The sequence below is a fragment of the Pristiophorus japonicus genome, chromosome 20, assembly GCF_044704955.1.
Source record: "Pristiophorus japonicus isolate sPriJap1 chromosome 20, sPriJap1.hap1, whole genome shotgun sequence".
Taxonomy (NCBI): Eukaryota; Metazoa; Chordata; class Chondrichthyes; family Pristiophoridae; genus Pristiophorus; species Pristiophorus japonicus.
In genome coordinates, this window is record NC_091996.1 from 67653592 (window position 1) to 67673834 (window position 20243).

Below are 20243 nucleotides of genomic sequence, written 5' to 3' on the forward strand. Positions count from 1 at the left end.
AGAGATGCTGATAGTACACAGGAAAGTGATGTAGTGGACAAATGTGAGAGTGTAGAGACAAATGACAATGTTGAGTCGGCTGGTTGCGGTTGAAGCCAATGTATCATGAATGCTAATGATAAAATGAGAGATGATGACGGGTTCTACAGGTATACTGACAATGCAAAAGGCAACCTCCCGTGGGAAACTCCCAGGTTCAGCGGGCTTACCCGATCATGTAGCCTGCACCTCCGGGACCAATGTGATACCCCAGGGAGGGTGCACACACACACACAGTGGGAGCATACCCACTGCAGGGCCAGCAATCAATGGATGGCACAACCACCACCACTGGCACCCTGCCTCAGATCAGCCCTATACCCCTGGCCACCGGGGCCAGCACCGGGAGCAAGAGTCCAGAACCTTCCAGCTTTCCCGGCGGGACCTGGGATGACCAGACTTGCACCACCAATGTAGGGCAGCAGGGTGACCCTGTAGCTCTCAATGGAGGACAGGGAGGTCACACATCCCTGTGGTTCTGTCCACCACTAAACATCCTCACCCACCCAGACAATATCACGTATGTACCTTACCTATAACATGTACTTGCTCCACCACTGCAGAACTCAAAAACAGTGACATAACCAACCTGATTCCTTACTCACTGTATACGTATGCCAATGCAGATGTTGAGCCACACATATGGTCCATGTGTGGGGAGGGAAAATGGATGTATGTAGCCATGAACACATGGATCACACCCAGAACCCACTCAACCCTCACTACAACCTCCAACTGTCCACTGCCGACCATTTCCCAATGTTGTGGCAATGAGGACTTGGGGGTCCACAGGGAGAGAGCCATTCCCAAGCAGACAAAGTGCAAGGGCTTTGGGCACTCAAGTCAAGTGCCAGAGAACACAGTGCAAAAGCCTGTTGTATGTTTAATGTATGTACAGTAACACTGGACCACTGAATGTACCTTCACACGGTATACACCATACCTGTACCACCAGAGGGTGTTGCTGGTGGAGGCCTAAGGGTCACCTCATACTGCAGGTAACCAAGTATAAAAGGGAGCTCACTTCATGGTGTCCTTACTCAAGGAGCTGCAATAAACGGACTAAGGTCACTACAGTTCAAGTGGAGTCATTATTAGAATGCTTGCATATACTACAGTTATGTTGTGAGTTTTTTTCCTTTTTGTTTTATTGGCCTCTACAGCCTACTCCTGTTCCTATTTCTTATAGTTTAACCTATATTTTGACTTGTGAAAACCTTGAAGTAAAATGATTAAAAACTAATATGAGAAATCACAGTTAATGATTTATTCTTTTTGTTTCTTCAGGATGTATCCGAGTTCTTTAAGTCCAGTGCAGTGAGTACAAGACACACAGTGCTTGATATTCAGTGAATTTGCTCCTCCCATTAGTACACCCGGGGTGCAAATGCCTTACAGCCCGGGCACAAGGCTGGTAATGACATTCACCATATTCGCCGGGAATTTAACGGCGGCGCTAGGGCATTACGTCCGATCCCCTGCGCTCGGAGGTAGTGGCGCCTTTGCTGCATGAATCGCCCTGGCACCGACATCAGATTCGCTCCCTGCAGCAGTGCCGGGCCAAAGGACTGACAGCTGGAGGGGACGTGGATCTGGCGCTACCTAGACGAAAATTAAATGCGAGGTGGCTGGGGTGGAAAAAAAAATGACCTTGTGTTTCCTGTTGCTGCTCCATTTTCTTCGTGGGTACCTGGCCGCGATCGGTGCCTTTTCTCCTTGCAGAGTATGCAGTATGGGCCCTTCTGTTTAAGTAAGGGAAGAGCCTCTCGCAGGTGGCAGCGTGCATGGCCCATTCTACAGCGCTGCTGGGGCATGCACCCCGTTAGCGCCCCATCATCATCATCATCAGCAGTCCCTCGGAATCGAGGAAGACTTGCTTCCATTTTTAAATTGAGTCCTTAGGTGGCTGAACAATCCAATGCGAGAGCCACAGTCCCTGTCACAGGTGGGACAGATAGTCATTGAGGGTAAAGGAGGGTGGGACAAATTTGCCGCACGCTCTTTCCGCTGCCTGTGCTTGATTTCTGCATGCTCTCGGCGATGAGACTCGAGATACTCAGCGCCCTCCCGGATGCACTTCCTCCACTTAGGGCAGTCTTTGACCAGGAACTCCCAGGTGTCAGTGGGGATGTTGCATTTTATCAGGGAGGCTTTGAGGGTGTCCTTGTAACGTTTCCTCTGCCCACCTTTGACTCGTTTGCCTTGAAGGAGTTCCGAGTAGAGTGCTTGCTTTGGGAGTCTTGTGTCTAGCATGCGAACTATGTGGCCTGCCCAGCGGAGCTGATCAAATCGCTGGAGAAATACCAGCGACTGTGTAGCACTCGATTTAGCGCTCCACTTCCTTCCGGGGTGATAATCCGAATTTCTCGAGGGGCAGGACTCTGCTTCTGGCGCTAAGTCTCACGCCTCCCGGATGTTACCATCCCCAAGCGAGGCAATAATGAATTTCACCCCCCAGATTGAGAGGCTGGCTGGCTGGCTGGCGGACAGGTCTGTGGCCGCACAGACCAACAAGAGAGAGTTGCCGGACAGTGCATTGGCGGGGAGCGGGGGGGGAGTTGAGAGACGTCCGGGGACCAGGTAATGGAGGAGAGGACCGGGGGCTTGGCAATGGATCTGAGTGAGGTGGAGAGGACCAGTAGCTGATGCGGGCAATGGATCGGGTGGGCCCAGACGATCAGGGGCTGGAGAAAGGATGGGGGTGTGGGGTGTCGGATAGCAATCGGAGATCTGGCCATGCCATTAAAAGGATCAGGGTGGGGAAGCTGGGCAAAGATGGGTGGGGGAGAGAGGATCGGGCATTGAGCTTGGGGATGTATCGGGGGGGGGAAGAGAGAAGATCGGGAAAGGCCACCGATGTTCGTGGCACCCCTCAGCATCATCATTGGCGAGATGGCCTGTGCAGGCGGGGGAGACCTGGGGAGGTGATTGGAGACCTGAGGGGGAGGAACTCCATTCCCGCCGCCCCACCCCAGCCACAATCTCCGATCGCGGGAGGTGGGTTAGGTCCAGTTCCTGGATCCGGGAGGTAAGTATAAAGTCACTTACCTCCTGGATTCAGCAATCCATATCTTGCTTTAACTGTCGAGTTTCATGAATTGTTTAAAACCTGTCCACTTGCAGTTGAAAACAAAATGGAAGTGAAGAAAGAGGCTTCCAGCCTCATTATAATATTAAATTGACGTTCCGCATCCTGGGAGTGGGTTGGTTGCCCGAACCCGACCCACCTCTTTTAAATACTGAAAGTGGGTGGGATGGAGGCATGATCAGGTCGGGAATCCCATTTTTAACAATCTAACTACCCCCATGCTCCACACCCAACTGTTTTTTTAGATTACGATTCCGTCCCAAGTGTCTACGTATCTTTGTATTTTTAATTTGTATCTTTAATTAATATCTTTAATTTTGGGAATGGAGCAGAGATTTGGGGTAGTAGGCAGTGTCCAGTGCTTTATAACCACGGCCCAACAAGGGGAGAAAATTGGTGGAAAAAGGAAGGGAAAAGTTATTGGCTGCCTGAGATAGAATCAAAGAAAGTAGGATACAGCAATAAAGGATGTGTGACTCTCCTCCAATTTAATGGGAATGCAGAATCCAAACCTTCTAGTAAGTCACTGTAATCAACTCTAATGTTGGGATTTGGGGACTGGTAGCTACAGAGCTTGATGTTAATAACACAGTAAAGATATTCGAGGGCTAGTTCTATCCAGATACACATTCTGGCAGAGCCAGTCTTTGGAGATATTTGTATCTTTATGCAGAGAAGATCTATCAAGTTTTTTTCAGATTTTGTACCTCACATTGGTATTGTCCATACAATATGTTTAAATGCTCACCCACTTTATAAATTTGGAAACAATTCTTGACACTTCATGCATAGCAGTCACTCAATTGAAAGGAATTCATTTTACATGAATTATCTTTGGACAGAAATGATAAAGTGTTATATAAATGCAAGTCCCTTTCTTGCTCTTGCAGCTCTGTATTTTAAAACCTGAATGACTGTGTCTCTGTCTCTATTTTTTTAATCACCTGGTGTTCACAACCTGCATAAGACCAGAGTGTTCCAAACATCAGGCCCCCAATATTTACACGGCGGTGAAGAGGTCACGGGGTAAGCCGAAAACAGCCGAAGAACTGAGCTGGGGTCTGGGGCCACGGAGGTCCTGCCGAACATAATGACAGGACCTCATAAACATTTTTTGTTCCATTTCCTTTCTAGCAACCGGCCAAATGAACAGTCTAGCAAATAGCTGGGAGGGAATATCAGCGGTAGGAGGTCACAACCAGAGACTAAACCCAAACTGTTGTTGACAGAACTCACACATTTTGGTGTTTCTTGCTGATAAAACTCAAGTCCTCAACGGAATGTAAAAATACCAATATTTTGACATTGTATTTCCAATGGTTCTTTTTCTTTGTATTCTTAGAAGGTCGAGAGCATCTTTAACTCAAGATCAGTCAGTACAAAAAACTCACTGCTGAATTATCACAGTAACTTAATGAAAAGTTTTGTCTAAAATGAGCTATAGATGTTGAAAAACTAAAACAAAATGTCACTTCCGCTAACCTGTTTTTCCTTTGCCCCTAAACTTTCTTCTTCTCCATTTATCTTTTATTTATAGCCTGTAATTTACTGTGTGCAATATTAGTGCACAATTGCTGATGCTTTTGTATGATGAATATTTTCAACGCGTTAAATGCTCCTTTAAAATAGCAAACAAATACCACAGGAACATTGCACATGAATGTCCACATATTAATTAAAATTTACCTTTAACCTGTCCAAATGAGTGTAATCCTGCATTGGGGGTGAGACATTACTCAGGATCTTGGAAAGGTCTCACTCCTTAACCTTTGCAGAGTTCATCGTGCCTATTGCATTTTGATTCACCTCCAAGGAAATCTTGACAAAATTATGCAAGCAACTTCCAGTAATAATCAGATCAGAGTAGACAAAACTTGGATCGACTGTATCTCCACTGACTGGAAGAACACCTCACCAGTCACTGACTGAGCAAATATTTTTCAGGAATTGGCTGATGTCAAGTGAGATGCTTACTGCGACGTGGGGTCCTGTCAACTGCCTTTATTGGAAGCCTACTGCAGAGTTGCTACTTTGAGGGTGATTGCCATGGGCTTGGGAGGCATGAGAAGACTTGAGCATAGGAAATATATGGAGGCCGAAATTGCCCTTCGCCGGAAATGTGGCGCACCTACCACATTTTTGCATCCCTTACCACCAATATGGATGCGCTGGTGGTGAGAGCGAAAATCCACTTTTTCGGCGGCTAAACGGAGCGGAGTTGTAATGACTGTGGTAATGGCCTGGTTGCAACGGTGTGAGAGCAGAGTGGTGTTTGGACCGCGAAATCCCGCGCCTAACCAATTGATCATAATGATGCAGGTGCTCCCTGGCTTTCACAAAGGGCAGGTTTTGCAGCTGTATCTTGATTTCAGTCTGAGTTACTTCAGAGGAGATGGCTGCAGTGGGGCCTTTGAGGAGGGCTAGCCACTTCAGCGACGCTGAGCTGAAAGCCTGATGCAAGCTGTGAAGAGAAGGAGGTGGTTACTCTACCCTGATTCTAGGTGGATAATTAGGAACGTCTCCTTAAGTGCCTGGAGGGAGATTGCAGAGGATGTTTCGGAACCTCCATTCACCAGCGCACCACCACCCAATGCAGGAAAAAGCTCAACGATCTCATTCGACTAATGAAAGTGAATACCTGTTCCCCCAACTCTTCACCTTACATCTGCAAGACTCTCCTTCACCTTAACTTCTTTCTCACTATATTGTAACTGAAGTAGCTTTTGATTGCTGAGGCATGTATGTGTGCACACTCACAATGGAGGCCAACTTGAATGTGAGATTCAGAGCTGCATGTAATGGACCCAGACTTGCCCTAATTGCCGAGGCCTCAGGAAACTGCCACTTACCAACCCTTCTTTGCTTTGCAGGCCAAGGTGGCACGGAACCGTGCCCAGCAACAAGCCACTGGTGGGGGCGAGTCCGAAAATGTCAAGCTGACTGATCTGGAGGAGATGGTGCAGCGGCTAGTGGGTACACATGTTGGCTTCCCTGGGGCTGCTGGTCGTGCCGGACCCGCTGGGGGCAGCATGGGTAAGTGAAGGCCTTTGTGCAGTGCCATCTCTACCTGATAATTGCTTATGCTTGTGTGCAAGCTGTTTGCTGCATGGCGCAATGCACCACCTTACCCTCACGGCACCCCTTGTCCCATTTATGATTGCAGATAAGACCCTGAGTGTCAGCCAAAGTGAGACCGACACCCTTGAGGCAACTGGCAGCCAGAGTCAACAGTCAGAAGACACACTTGAGGCCCTGGAAGATCTTGGCGGCATGTCCGATGAGGGAGACGGAGAGGGGAAGAGCTCTGCCAGCATCACCACATCACTGCTTCCTACACTCACATGCGCCAGCTCAGATACTGGGAGTACGTGGTCGGGTATGTTAGATTTAGGAGAGCAGTCTGCACTGAGTGATGCACCAGGGCCTAACGGGCTGCAGCATGGTCAAGGGCAAAAGAAACCTCGGGTGCCATCTCTCCGTGGGGCGAGTGCACAGCCGAGTCCTGCTGAAGAGGACTCAGATGAGCCCATTGATGTTGGGCCTTATGAAAAAGGGGTGGAGGCCATGCAATCCGAATTGTTGGCGGCAATGCAAGGGGTGCGTGAGAGGCTGTTGCAAGTAGTCAGGAGCATGGAGGAGTCAGCCTCCTGCATTGTGGACAGCTCTGTGCACACCATGGAGCCCATCATTGCCAGTGTGCAGACGATGGTGAACTCCCAGAATGACTGTGCGGATCCTGCTGCGATGACGCAACTCTTAGGTGAGGTGGCAGCTGCCATTGCAGCACAGGCGCAAGGGAACGAGCATCGCAGTGCTTCTTTGGAAAGGGTGACCGCTGCCCTGGAAGCTCAGAATGCTCTCATGCATTCTGGGCAACAGGCCACAGAGCATCTTACTGCTGTCATTCATGTGTTAATTTATGTGAAACGCGCAGCAATGGGACGGCTTTGTGCTTCCCTTACAGGGTCACGATGACAACACCGCTTCCTGCTTGGCTGGGCACCCGTATCCTGCTCCTCTTCCTGTGCCTCCTCTTCCTCATCCTCATGCACTTCTGAATCCTGCTCCTCTTCCTCCTCCACAGGTGGCACTGCTGCCTCATCCTCCAATGGTTGTGCTCTCATGACCAGCAGGTTGTGGAGCATGCAGCACACCACCACGCATTTGGAGACACGCTCAGGTGAGTACTACAGCACAGCCCCTGAACAGTCCAGGCAACAGAACCTCTGCTTCAGAATCCCAGTTGTATGCTTGATATGACCCTGGTGGCCAAGAGACTGTCATTATATGCAAGCTGCGCAGCAGTTCTAGGGTTGCGAAGAGGAGTCATGAGCTAAGTGTTCAGTGCATAGCTCTTGTCACTAAGGAGCTAGCCGCAATCTTAATTCGGCCCAGTGAAGATGGCTGGCACACCGGTCTGCCGCAGTATGAATGAATCGTGGCTGCTGCCAGGAAACCGGGCATCAACTTCCATAATTTTGCGGTTGTGGTCGCAAATCAGTTGAACATTGAAGGAGTGATATCCCTTGCGGTTTCAGAAGACCTCGGGAGTGTGTTGGGGTGCCCTCAGATCGACATGGGTGCAATCAATGACCCCCTGGACCTTGGGGAAGCACGCAATGTGCAAGAATCCAGTCTGCCACTCCAACTGTTTGTCCCTGCTCATAGGGAACGAGATGTAGTTGCCCCTCCTCCTATAGAGAGCATCTGTTACGTCCCGTATGGATGTATGGGCTGCAAACTGAGATGTTGGAGATGTCTGAAATGGCAGCTTGGAAGGACCCAGTGGCAGGGTGATGATAACCTTTGGATGCCACGCTCAAGGCTATCCTCACCCGTGCTTGCGGCTCCAAGTCTGCCTGCTGGAGATTACAGAACTCCGTGACTATGTCCTTGCAGAATCGTAGTCTGCGAAGGTACTGATCATCATTGAGGTCCCTGTAGGAGGACTGGTGACCGAACACCCTTTGTCGATATGGCCTTCTGCCCCCACGTCTGTGCAGCCATCTTGCTATCTCTTCTGCCTCATTGGCTTCTCCCTGCTGGTCTGCTTGGTCCTCCGCCATTGCAGGCTGCTGCTGCCCAGCATTTGCTTCTGCTGCAGGCTGCCTACTGTCCTGCTGGCCCAGTATCTGGTGCAGGGGATCTACGTACCTCACTCTCCTCCTTAGGGGATGCCCTTGCTGAGGGCCTTCCTGTGGCAGCTCTCTGGCCACACCTCTGTCGTCATCTCTCCGGCTCTCTCCATGCTGGGCTGCCATGAAAGCTGCGGCCCTTGCCCGCTGCCCTCTGTAGCCGTTGGACCCGCCGCCTACTTCTCCTGCATACCTCGGTGGCACGTACAATGTGCAGAAGGTCTGCCAGCGCTGCCCCCATTTTGAACCCCTTCCCAAGCCCAGCCTTACTCGATGGCGGCTCCCTGTTGAGCAGGTGGAGGCACCTGCAGTACTGTCAATCAATCGTGCAGTGTAGTATCCTCGCACTGGTTGTGAAAGATGGTGAAAAAGTTGCCGACACAATTGCTGGAAAAACCAACACTCATTTAAGCAACGCTGGTGGTCTGTAGCAAGAACTAGGTGTTATGTATGCAAGCACTCTAGTAATGACTCCAAGAGGCAGGGTATTGTACTTGAACTGTTGTGACATTAGTCCATTTATTGTAGCTCTCTGAGTGAGGACACAATGAGGTGAGCTTCCTTTAATACTTGGTTACCTGCAGTGTGCAGATGAACCTTCGGTTTCCACCAGTAGCATCCTCTGGAGGTACAGGTATGGTGTATACAGTGTGAAGATACATTCAGTGGTCTAATGTTACAGTACATACATTATACATACAAAACACTAGGCACCGACAAAAAAAAACTAACATTGGCACGGTCGAGCGGTCACAAGATGTTTCTAGCGGAATGTGGCTTCCGGGTCAAGACCTCGGTGGAGCGCGCTCTGATGGCGCACTTAGGAATGTTGGGCAGAAGTGGGGGGGAAACGGTGCGGTTATGCTCACTGCTGGAAAACCGCGGCAGGGCAATTGGGCAAGAGGCTCCCATTACACGAAAAATCGGCAGCCATTGATTTCCCGTGGTAACAGGCCTTAAGGAAAGGAACAATTTCGGCCCCATGATCTTTTACTCTTTAAAATACTAGTAACACCTCACTACTTCTCCTGAGCACTCCTGGTTAGTAGTGATGTGGATGATGCCAAATGAAGAATGAACGAATGATTACCTATCTCATTTGATTTTCTTTGTTCTTCAGCAGATATTCTTTACACTGCACTCCCTCCCAGGAATAGCCCCTTAGGTCTAGCAGGGATTGTACACAACAGTTTTCTATTCATTTTGCTACTTTGGATCAACATGAACTGATGCGTTGACAGAGGCAATGGTCTTTTATACTGTGCAAGTGTGCGAAGCCAAGTGCAGGAATAAAAAATAAAAAGGAGCTCAGAAAAATTTCCTTTTAGGATCGTGTGGGAATTTCATGACATAGAGTAGGGATCAAAATTCAGAGTTGCCAAAAAGCTGGCGGACCTATCTTTGAATTTTTTTCCGCCGGGATCGTTGAGGTGGCCTTTCCGTTGATTTTCGGCACTTAGTATTTTTTTTTACGTTGGACTGGAAGCTGGTCACAGTGGGGGCAGAAGTGCGGCGGTTAGGCACATTGAGGGGCATTAGTTGGGGCAGGATTGCGTCTTGACAGCGGCTGAGCGGTGGTGACGTCACAGCGCGTGTATGTCAGCATGCTCTCTCCTCTCCATTAAAGGGGAGAGAATCATGCAATTTTTATCTTTGGCCACTGGGGGTGCCAGGCAGCCGATTGCCAGCCCGGCCAAACCCGTGGACACTATGTTGCAGCCGATCGGGAAGTTGGCTGGCAAAAATAAAGGCGCCGCGGCAGTCACACTGCCAGGCCCCACAGAGTGAGGAGAAGGTGCACCAACACAGAAAAAGCTGTAGGGGGCACCGTGCGGCAGGGGAACGATTTTTCCAATGAATTTGGCTCGGTGTGTTCTGCAGGTGCAGTTGAGCGGCGGTACGCGTTTTGATGATGCACTTGCGGCGGTCATCAACAGCAGGGTGGAATTGGGGACAGGACGAAAAATCCCCGACCTGAAAGCAGAGATTTGGGGTAGTAGGCAGTGTTCAGTGCTCTGTACCCATTGCCCAACAAGGGGAGAAAATTGGTGGAAAAAGGAAGGGAAAAGTTATTGGCTATCTGAAAGTGAGATACAGTAATAAAGGATGTGTGATTCTCCTCCCATTTAATGGGAATGCAGAATCCAAACCTTCTGGTAAGTCATTATAATCCACTCTGATGTTGGAATTTGGGGACTGGTAGGTACGGTGAGAAATGTTGATAACACAGTAAAGATATTCGAGAGCTGGTTCTATCCAGATACACTTTCCGGCGGAGCCAGTCTTTGGAGATATGCAGTTTTTTTTCAGATTTTGTACCTCACATTGATATTGTCCGTACAGAATGTTTAAATGCACACCCGTTTTATAAATTTGGAGACTGTTCTTGACACTTCATGCATAGCAGTCACTCAATTAAAAGGAATTCATTTTAGATCAATTGTTTTTGGACAGAAATGATAAGGTGTTATATAAATGCAAGTCCCTTTCTTGCTCGTTCTAGTGTCAGCTGTGGCTCAGTGGGTAGCACACTTGCCTCTGAGTCAGAAGGTTGTGGGTTCAAATCCTGCTCCAGGGACTTAAGCATATCTGGGCTGACACACCAGTGTAGTGCTGAGGGAGTACTGTGCTGTTTTTCAGATGAGTTGTTTAACTGAGGCACCATCTGCTCTCTCAAGCGGATGTAAATGATCTCATGGCACTATTTCAAAGAAGAGCTGTGAAGTTATCCCTGTGCCCTGGCCAATATTTATCCCTCAATCAACATAACAAAAAAAAACAGATTATCTGGTCATTATCACATTGCTGTTTGTGTGAGCTTGCTGTGTGCAAATTGGCTGCTGCGTTTCCTACGTTACAACAGTAACTGCACTTCAGAAGTACTTCATTGGCTGTGAAGGGCTTTGAGATGTCCGGTGGTCGTGAAAGGTGCTATATAAATGCAAGTCTTCTTTTCTTGCAGCTAGAATCAGACAATCATGGAAATTTACAGCAGGAAGGAGGCCATTCGGCCCATCGTGTCCGCACCTGCTGACCAAGAGCTATCCAGCCTAATCCCACTTTCCAGCTCTTGTCTGTAGTCCTGTCGGTTACGGCACTTTAAGTGCACATCCAAGTACTTTTTAAATGTGATAAGGGTTTCTGCCTCTACCACCCTTTCAGGCAGTGAGTTCCAGACCCCCAACACCCTTTGGGTAAAGACATTTCCCCTCATATCTCCTCTATACCTCGCCCCAATTACTTTAAATCTATGCCCCCTGGTTGTTGACCCCTCTGCCAAGGGAAACAGGCCCTTCCTATCCACTCTAGCCAGGCCCCTCATAATTTTATACATATCAATCAGGTCTCCCCTCAGCCTCCTCTGTTTCAAAGAAAATAGACCCAGCATCTCCAATCTTTCCTCATTGGCAAAATCCTCCAGTCCAGGCGATATTCTTGTAAATCTCCTCTGCACCCTTTCCAGTGCAATCACATCTTTCCTGTAATGTGGTGACCAGAACCGCACACAATACTCCAGCTGTGGGCTAACCAGTGTTTTATACAGTTCAAGCATAACCCCCTGCTCTTGTTTTCTATGCCTCGGCAAAGGCAAGTATTCCGTATGCCTTCTTAACCATCTTATCTACCTGGTCTGCTACCTTCAGGGACCTGCACTCCAAGGTCCCTTTGTTCCTCTACATTTTTCAGTGTCATACCATTTAATGTGTATTGCCTTGCCTTGTTAGATCTCCCCAAATGCATTACCTCACACTTAATCCGGATTGAATTCCATTTGCCACTGTTCTGCGCCTTCTACCCTCTCGCCCTTAGCCAGCTGCTCCAGGACGACCTTAAGGACTGGATCCTGTGCCTGTACTTGCCACAAATCCGGGGCCAATGGTACCCCTGCACTCACTGGTGTCCCCCCTTTATCCCGGATCACTGCTACTGGGCCGGACCAGTATGGATCCCAAAAAACTCCTTCTGTGGCTCCCTCCTTTGCTAACTCGTCTGTCCTTTGGTTGCCTTCCCTTCTGGGCTCTGTCTTAGAGAAAGCCTGTACTTTGTGGATGTAATGACATCCCAGGGTCCCCGTGGCCTCTAAGACCTTTCTCAGCAATGGTGCTGTTGCTAAGGGCTTCCCATCTGTGGATGTGAAACCACGAATAGCCCAGATGGCCAAGTATTCGGTACACGAATTGCACGTAAACATGGAATCCGAGCAGATGGTGTATTGGGCCGGGAACTCGTCAACATGGATAACGACGTACACCACTGCCGACAGTTTGGTGTGCTGGGCGCTCAGGGTGCTCAGGAGTTTAATGGCCCTTGCTATCCCAGCCGTAGGGTCATAAATCCCGCACCCGGTGAAACACTCCCTGTTCACTATCGAACTAGACCCAATAGATCTCGCGGCCCATTGGGTGTAACCCGGCCCGGAATCTTACGTCCACGTCCCATTCCCCTTCCACCGTACACTTGTGGGCCGTCCATGGGTAGATCATGTTGGCGGCCAACTTGGGCTCACTCAGACCTTGCACTCTCAGATGCACTTGTGAGAGCAATAAAGTCCAGCGGGCAATGCGAGCACTGCTCACCGTGGCGTCCTTTATCCTCCCATCTAATAACATCTGAGTGGGGGTATGGTGGGTTAGTAGAACGGTCAGGGACGATCCCGTAAAGAGCTGTGAACGCTTTACGGCCCAATTCGTGGCTTGGCGATGCTTCTCACAATTGGAATATCCCCGTTCTACATCCGTGAGGACTCTTGACAAGTACACCACTGGCCTTAGTTTGCCGTGGAGCAGCACTGCGCTCAAACTGTCCCCGCCGGCTGCTACTTCCAAAAAGAAGTCCTCCCCACCACTAATTGCCCCTAATGCAGGTGCCGCCTGCAGGTCTCCCTTGAGGCGATTAAACGCTGCCGTGCAGTCCCCATCCTACTCCCATCCGACTCCCTTGCGGAGGAGCCGAAGCAGAGGGGCTGCCGTGATTTACCTTCAGTAAAATCCCTGCAGTTCCCCGTAAGCCCCAGGAAGGATCTCACCCCCGTCACGCTTGTGGGGGCTGGTAATTCATGTACCGCCTTCCATTTGGCCTCGTCTATAGCGCTTTCCCCAGCCCCCACGGTCAGCCCGAGGAATTTTACTTCCCTCTGACCGATCTGCGCTTTCTTAGGATTGACCTTGAACCCTGCCTCTCTCAGCAGCTCCAGCAGCTCAGCCATCAGTGGACCATGCCCCACCCCCTCATCGGAGAACAAAAGCAAATCGGCCACATACTGCACCAACTGCTGGAATCTGCTGAATCCCTTTAAGGCTTCTGCCATACACTGGTGAAAGATGGAGGGGCTGTTATGAAATTCCTGGGGAAGGCATGTCCATGTGTACTGCTGTCCTTTAAAAGTGAAGGAAAACTTGTACTGGTCTTCCCATTTCAGGGGAATCGACCAAAACCTGTTTGAAATATCCAGCACCGTAAATGTGGTTGCGGTTGCTGGAATACTCCCTATCAGATCAGCTACGGCCGCGACTGAGGGCACGCAGGCTGGGATGTTTTTGTTGAGCACCTGATAGTCTACGGTGGCTCTCCATGATTGGTCTGGTTTCCTAACCGGCCAAAGTGGCGAGTTCACGTGTGTGGCTATGGGCCTCAACATTTCCTGGGCAACCAGGGATCCCAATGCCGTATCCAAGTTGGCCTCTGCCTCTCTGGGGAAATTACTGCTTCTGTGGCCATGACATGGGGTCCCCCTGTACTCGGACTTCCACCCCTGTCACCCTACCACAGTTGCGCTTGTGTGTGGCGAATGATGCAAGATTGTCCCGCACGTACGCCTGGTAGTATTGAGCAATTGCTCTAGGTCGTAACTCCCCTTTGGCTTCATAGTACACATATTGCCTTTCTTCCCTTTCCTTGAGATCACTACAACTTCAACCTCCTTATCGGAACCCACTGCTCTCCAAAGGCAGTGATTCCTCAAATCCACTATAATCCTGTGGGCTAACATAAAGTCCTAGGACTTCTGACCCTGGCTGTTCCCACTTTATTAAGACGCATTCTCACCTGGTGTGGAGGGATCCTAAATCTATGGCTAACGGCCTGGACATAGTTCATGGTGAACCCCACCCGACTGAATGGAACCTTGCTGGACCACGGTGAATCGGTCGGGTTACTCGCATGGATCACCGTGCTCAAAGCCCCGTTGTCTACCAAGTACTTCCCCTCTACCTTCTCCACCCCCATCCTCACGCATGGTCTACTCTACTCATCGTACATGAGCGAACACAGGTACTAAGGCTGGGTGTGTGCTAGTCAGGGTGTTGGGATTACCAGAGCGGTTGGGATATCCCTGCTCACAGTAGCATCTACCCTTCCCTGCTCTGGCACAAAAACTGTCTGAAGGGTGGCCACCAGAACATCAAATTGGTCCGCGGTCGGTCCCTTCGCCTCGACATGTTTTGTCTCAGGCAATGGAGGATCCCCTTTGCCTTGCCTCCTTGGGGCAGGGCAGCCTCTTCTCCAATGTCCCGTCTTCCCACACCCGAAACACGTCATAGCCTTCCCTGCACTAACCTTCCTGACGCCATTCCTTTTTACTAGCCTCACTGGCCTTTATTTCATGAACCTTACCCTTAACTTGGTTTGAGCTCCTTCTCTGAGCTGGTTTTAAAGACCAGGCTCATGTAACGGAGCACTCCGGCCTCCGTATTCGTGAGGTTCTCGGAGTCAAACCAGGCCTCCGCTTTTACCCTTATTCCTGGTAAACTGCTTGCCATGAGGGTCCTGAGCCAATGGTTTCTCAGCCCCCCCTGCAACTGCTGAGCACCCCACCCATGGCCATTTCGTAGACGGGCCAGAGCCTGTCCGTGAATGCTTAAGGAGGTTTCCCTGCCAGTTGCAGTGTCCTCATGTGACCCATGGCTCTCAGGATTTCCTCCTTTAAGTCGGCCATGGTTCCCTGTCCCCGTTTGGTCTCGGGGGACAGGGCCTGATACAGTTTCCTATCCAGGGAAAGCAGAAACAGCTTGTGAGGCTTGGTCTAACTACACCCATTAATCCCCCCAACCTGGTCCACCTCGGTGAAGTGAACTGAGGTGTCCCCTTCTTTCTCTAACTTGGACACTCCCGAGATCATATTCTGCAGCTGCGGGGTGGTGAACGGAACCACAAAATTGCTTTGCAGCGCGTCCTGACCCGAGCCGTCTATGGGCGAGCCGAACTTCTGCTGCCATATGGGCCACGGAGGTCTCTTTGGCGTTTCAAGTGGTGGTCGGATGTCCCTGCCCCCAATCCTTGCTATCTTCTTCCTGTTTCCAGTGCACCCGAGCTTCCCCCTGGGTCATCAAGTAAATCATGCCTTTCGCTTCGGCAAGAGCTTGAGTCAAGCTTTGGATTTTTTCTTGGCAGGGCCCGTGATTCCCACTCTCAAACCCCCTACTGCTAGCTACCCTGTAAGCTGTCTTAATATCTCTCAGTTGTCCCTCTAGCCCGTCGAGTTTACCCATTAAACGGGCGTTCTCCTCCCGTACAGCCTGCTCGTTGAGCTTGACCTCGGTGACCTGGCATTGCAGGTACTCTCCGGTGTTACTGGAGGTTTGCTCCTGAGTACGCCTTTCCTGCCTCTCCTCGCATAACTCATCCACTAATCTGTTCCCCACTTTGGCCCTTGCGGCTGACTGCTGCTCTGACTCTTGGAGCTCTGCCTTAAGCTTACCAACTTGCTCCCTGAGCAGCTGGACTTGCTTCTGCAGACACAGGAGCCAAATGGCCTTTTCTTTTGCCTTTTTGTGCTCCTTACCCCCTGTCCATTCTGCAACTCTGTCCTCTGGACTTTCAGCCCACAACAGGTCTAACACCCACTGCTGTGTTACATTAACTTTTCCGAATATGTACGAGGAAATCCTGTCCCCCATTGCCGATCTCTTGACCTTGAGATCTTTCATGACTATTCACTCATACCGGTGTTCTGCCCACAGTCACCAGATTCTGTAAGTGGTTTTTCCCCTGGTGGTTTCAAATCACCCCTCTTACAATAGCCCTAGACACCGGAATTATAGTCGTGAACAGTATATACAGTCACAGACAGATCTTTTCGGTCTCCACCGTCACAATGCTTTTATTCAAGTTAAAGCACACACCTGCATCCAGTAAAAACACACCCTGGTAGTGTAATACAAACAAACACAGTACAACACACTGTCTGGCCCGTCTAAATAGGCCCCAACGCGAAGTATCCACATCTAAAACACCCCTGTTTGGATTCAAAATTGCACCACTGAAATCTGTCCAACAGAATCTACATACGCTTATGATCCTTGCAAAAACCTGCCTACTAAAATCCCTAAGGCTTGGTTGGGACACATGACACCCTTTCACACTATGCGGCGGTCTTAAAGATGTGTGGGCTGGGATAAATGCTCACCAATTACCCCTCTGGCTTACTCGCTGCTTCTCCCGATGAGGCGTATCTTCTGGGTCTTCAAGTCCAGTCTCAAGGTCAGCTTCCCAGTCGAAGTATCAAGGCTCTCTGGTGTTTCTTCTCTCCATCCCAGACGGAGTGTTCAGTCCTTGTGCGTTAAACGAAGCAAGCAGGTGTAGAAGAAGGGAGAGAGAGAGAGAGATGGCAGCCAAAACTGCCTCTCTTATACTTGCAAAAATGCCTCCTCGTGCCTAAAGTCCAACTGTCCTTCCCCTGAGGCTGTGCAACTCAAAAGCAAAATCAAGTCTTAGGCCCGTTCCTTTGTCAACTGGGATGTACCTCGATGTGTGGCTCCGATGAGTCTGTGGTTGAATAGCTTTCCTTTGTCTTTCGATGGCCTGAAACCCGGTCACTTTACCTAATGTCTTACTGATTGCAAGACAATAGGCCTGTCCATCAACCATTCCTGCCATTGATTCCTTGTCCACCTGATGTGTATTCCTGTGGGGCAAGTTTGGACCTGCCCCACGTCAGTGCTGTCTGCTCTCTGCAGTAACAGAAAATGTGTCCAAGTAATGTCCAAAAACTTTTACGTTTTTGCTGAATCTTACAGTTACTGTTTGCCAACCGGAAAATTACCCATTTAGCCCGACTCTCTGTTTTCCATTAGTTAGCCAATCCTCTATCCATGCTAATATATTATCCCAACCGTGTGAACTTGCATCTTGTGCAGCAACCTTTTATGTGGCACCTTATCGAATGCCTTCTGGAAATCCAAATACACCGCATACACAGGTTCCCCATTATCCACCCTGTTCGTTACATCCTCAAAGAATTCCCAGCAAATTTGTCAAACATAATTTCCCTTTCATAAAACAATGCTGACTCTGCTTGACCAAATGTCATGCTACTGACTGACTGTGCTTCTGTCTCTATTTTATTAATCACCTTGTGTTCACAACCTGAATAGGACCAGAGTGCTCCCAACAACAGGCCGAAAACAGCCAAAGAACCGGGCAGGGTCTGGGGACACAGGTGCTACCGAACTTAACAACAGGACCTCATAAACATTTTTTGTTACATTTCTCTTCTGGTAGCTGGCCAAATGGACATCCTAGCCAGCGGCTGGGAGGGAATGTCAGCGGCAGGAGGCCACAACCAGAGACTAAGCGCAAGCTGTTGTTGACAGAACTCACACTTTATGTTGTTTCTTGCTGATAAAACTCGCGTCCTCAACAAAATGTAAAAATGCTAATATTTTTAGATTGTCTTTCTAATGGCTCCTTTTTTGTATTCTTAGCAGGTCGAGATCATCTTTAACTGAAGATCGGTCAGTACAAAAACTCACTGCTGAATTATCAAAGTAAATTAATGAAAATGTTTTGTCTAGAATGAGCCATTGTGTATTGAAGTAATAAAGTTAGTCAAAATCTAACTACACATTGAAAAACTAATACAAATTTATTATTTCTGCTAACCTAGTTTTTCCTTTGCCCCAATTCTCTTTCTTCTCCATTTGTCTTTTATTTATAGTCTGTAATTTACTGCGTGCAACATTAGTGAACAATTGCAAATGCTTTTGTGTGATGTTTATTTACAACGGGTAAAATGATCATATAAAATAGCAAAGATATTCCACAGGAACATTGCACATAAATGTCCACGCATTAATTAAAATTTGTCTTTAACCTGTCCAAATCAGTGTAACCCTACATAAGGGAAGAGACACTATTCACGATCTTGGAAAGGTCTCACTCCTGAGCCTTTGCAGATTTCATCGTGCCGATTGCTTTTTGATTCACCTCCAAGACAATCTTAGAAAACTTATGAAAGCAACTTCCAATAATGGTCAGAACAGATAGGACCAGCTGGGTCGACTGTGTCTCCACATACCTCAACAGTCACTGACTCAGCAATCATTTTTCAGGATTTTCCAGTGAGACATTTACTGCGACATGGAGACCTGTCAACTGCTATTGGCAGTACTGAGCATGATTCAGGGAATTAGGACTGGGCATTAAGATCCTCAAGCTTAGAACACCTCTGTTAGAAGCCTACTGCAGGGTTGCAACTTTGTGGGTGATTGCCATGGACTTGGGGGACATGAGAAGTCTCAAGCGTAGGAAATAAATGTGCTTTTACTCTTTAATATACTCGTGACACCTCACTACCCCTTCTCCGGGCCACCTCTGGCCAGATGTGAATGATGCCAAATGAAGAAAAGATTACCTATCTAATTTGATTTTCTTTGTTCTTCAGCAAATATTCTTTACACACTGCACTCCCTCCCGGGAATATCCTGGGTCTAGCAGGGATTGCACACAATAGTTTTCGATTCGTTTTGCTACTTTGGATCAAAATGAACTGGTGCATTGACAGAGGCCAAGTGGTCTTTTATACTGTGCGATGAAAAATACAAAGGAGCTTAGAAAAATTTATTTTTAGGATCAAGGGAAAACCCATGAGAGAGTAGATTTCCTGGGTTTTCCTTTCATGTGTGTGCTTTTGGAGCAGAGAGTTCACGTTAACCCTAGATGTTTCAACGCTTATTTATCTGTAACCAGGACAAGGGTCACTATTTAGAACTTGTTGGGGCCGAAATTGTCCCTTTCCTTAAGGCCTGTTACCACCGTAAATCACCGGCCATGTTGCGGAATGGAGTGGCCGCCGACTTTTGCTGGAATGGCCGCTGCGAGCCCAATTGCCCTCCCGAGTTTTCTCCAGTGCTGCTGATCCATCTTAAGTGAATCATCACTGTGCACACCGCCGATCTAATGCCCCCAACGGCGCCGTTACCCTCGGAAAATCTTCGGCCCGCCTTGCAGTGCCAAAACCTGTTTTTTCCCCATGGTCCAGTGAGGCTCTAGCCTTCTGCAGGGACAGTGCGGCTTCCCTTAAAGGGGAGGACGCACTGTCGCTGCTGAAATATTTTGTTTTTTTGTCGACCCGACAATTATGCCTCGGGTTCTGCCTAACCGCCAACAGGCAGCCTGGCACCATCTCTTGGTGGCCCAGTCAGCCAAACTTTTAAAATCAGTGAAGGGGAGAGCCGAGGTGACATCATCGTGTCGGTGACTCCGCTCCACCCCCAACTTCCGCACCTAAGCTGCAGTCTTTGCCCCTCAGGTGTAGTCACGCCCCCATCAAGGCCGACTTCTGGATCAAAACAAAAGGTATCAAAGAGCCGAATGTTGTTCAAGAGACGACCTGAACCACAGCTGCGGTTAAAACCATCGAAACCCTGTTTCCGGCAGGGGGCAATTTCTATCCCACTATGTTGCAGCATTTTTTCTTTCTGTTTTGTTGGCCTCATTAGTTTAAATTAGATTTTGACTCTTGTGAAGTAAAAGGATTAAAAACTGATGCGAGAAACCCAGCATCACAGGAAATGATTTGTTGTTTTGGTTTCTTCAGGGTGTTTCCGAGCTCTCCAAGTCCAATGCAGTGAGTACAACACACACAGTTTGCTCTATTATTATAGTACCTATTTATTAATTCCAGTACATGAAAGAAATCAGTAACCCACTTTCTGACCCCAATCGAAAGCCGGAATTTTCTGGAGGAAGGCATGTTGGGTGTA

The 20243-nt window shown here is 48.8% G+C and overlaps 1 protein-coding gene across 50 annotated transcripts in view; it reads left to right on the plus strand.

Annotated features, from left to right (window-relative positions):
• The window catches only part of LOC139232545 (heat shock protein DDB_G0288861-like), a 990854-nt gene that overhangs the window by 459241 nt on the left and 511370 nt on the right, over nucleotides 1–20243 (plus strand). For 43 of the 50 annotated variants that reach the window (XM_070862910.1, XM_070862948.1, XM_070862943.1 and 40 more), the window contains 3 exons: nucleotides 1327–1356; nucleotides 17964–18026; nucleotides 20078–20107. In XM_070862910.1, the coding sequence (XP_070719011.1) occupies nucleotides 1327–1356; nucleotides 17964–18026; nucleotides 20078–20107 (123 nt within the window). The remainder of the gene's footprint in view (nucleotides 1–1326; nucleotides 1357–17963; nucleotides 18027–20077; nucleotides 20108–20243) is intronic. The other 7 variants (XM_070862928.1, XM_070862944.1, XM_070862921.1 and 4 more) reach the window with 5 other exon arrangements.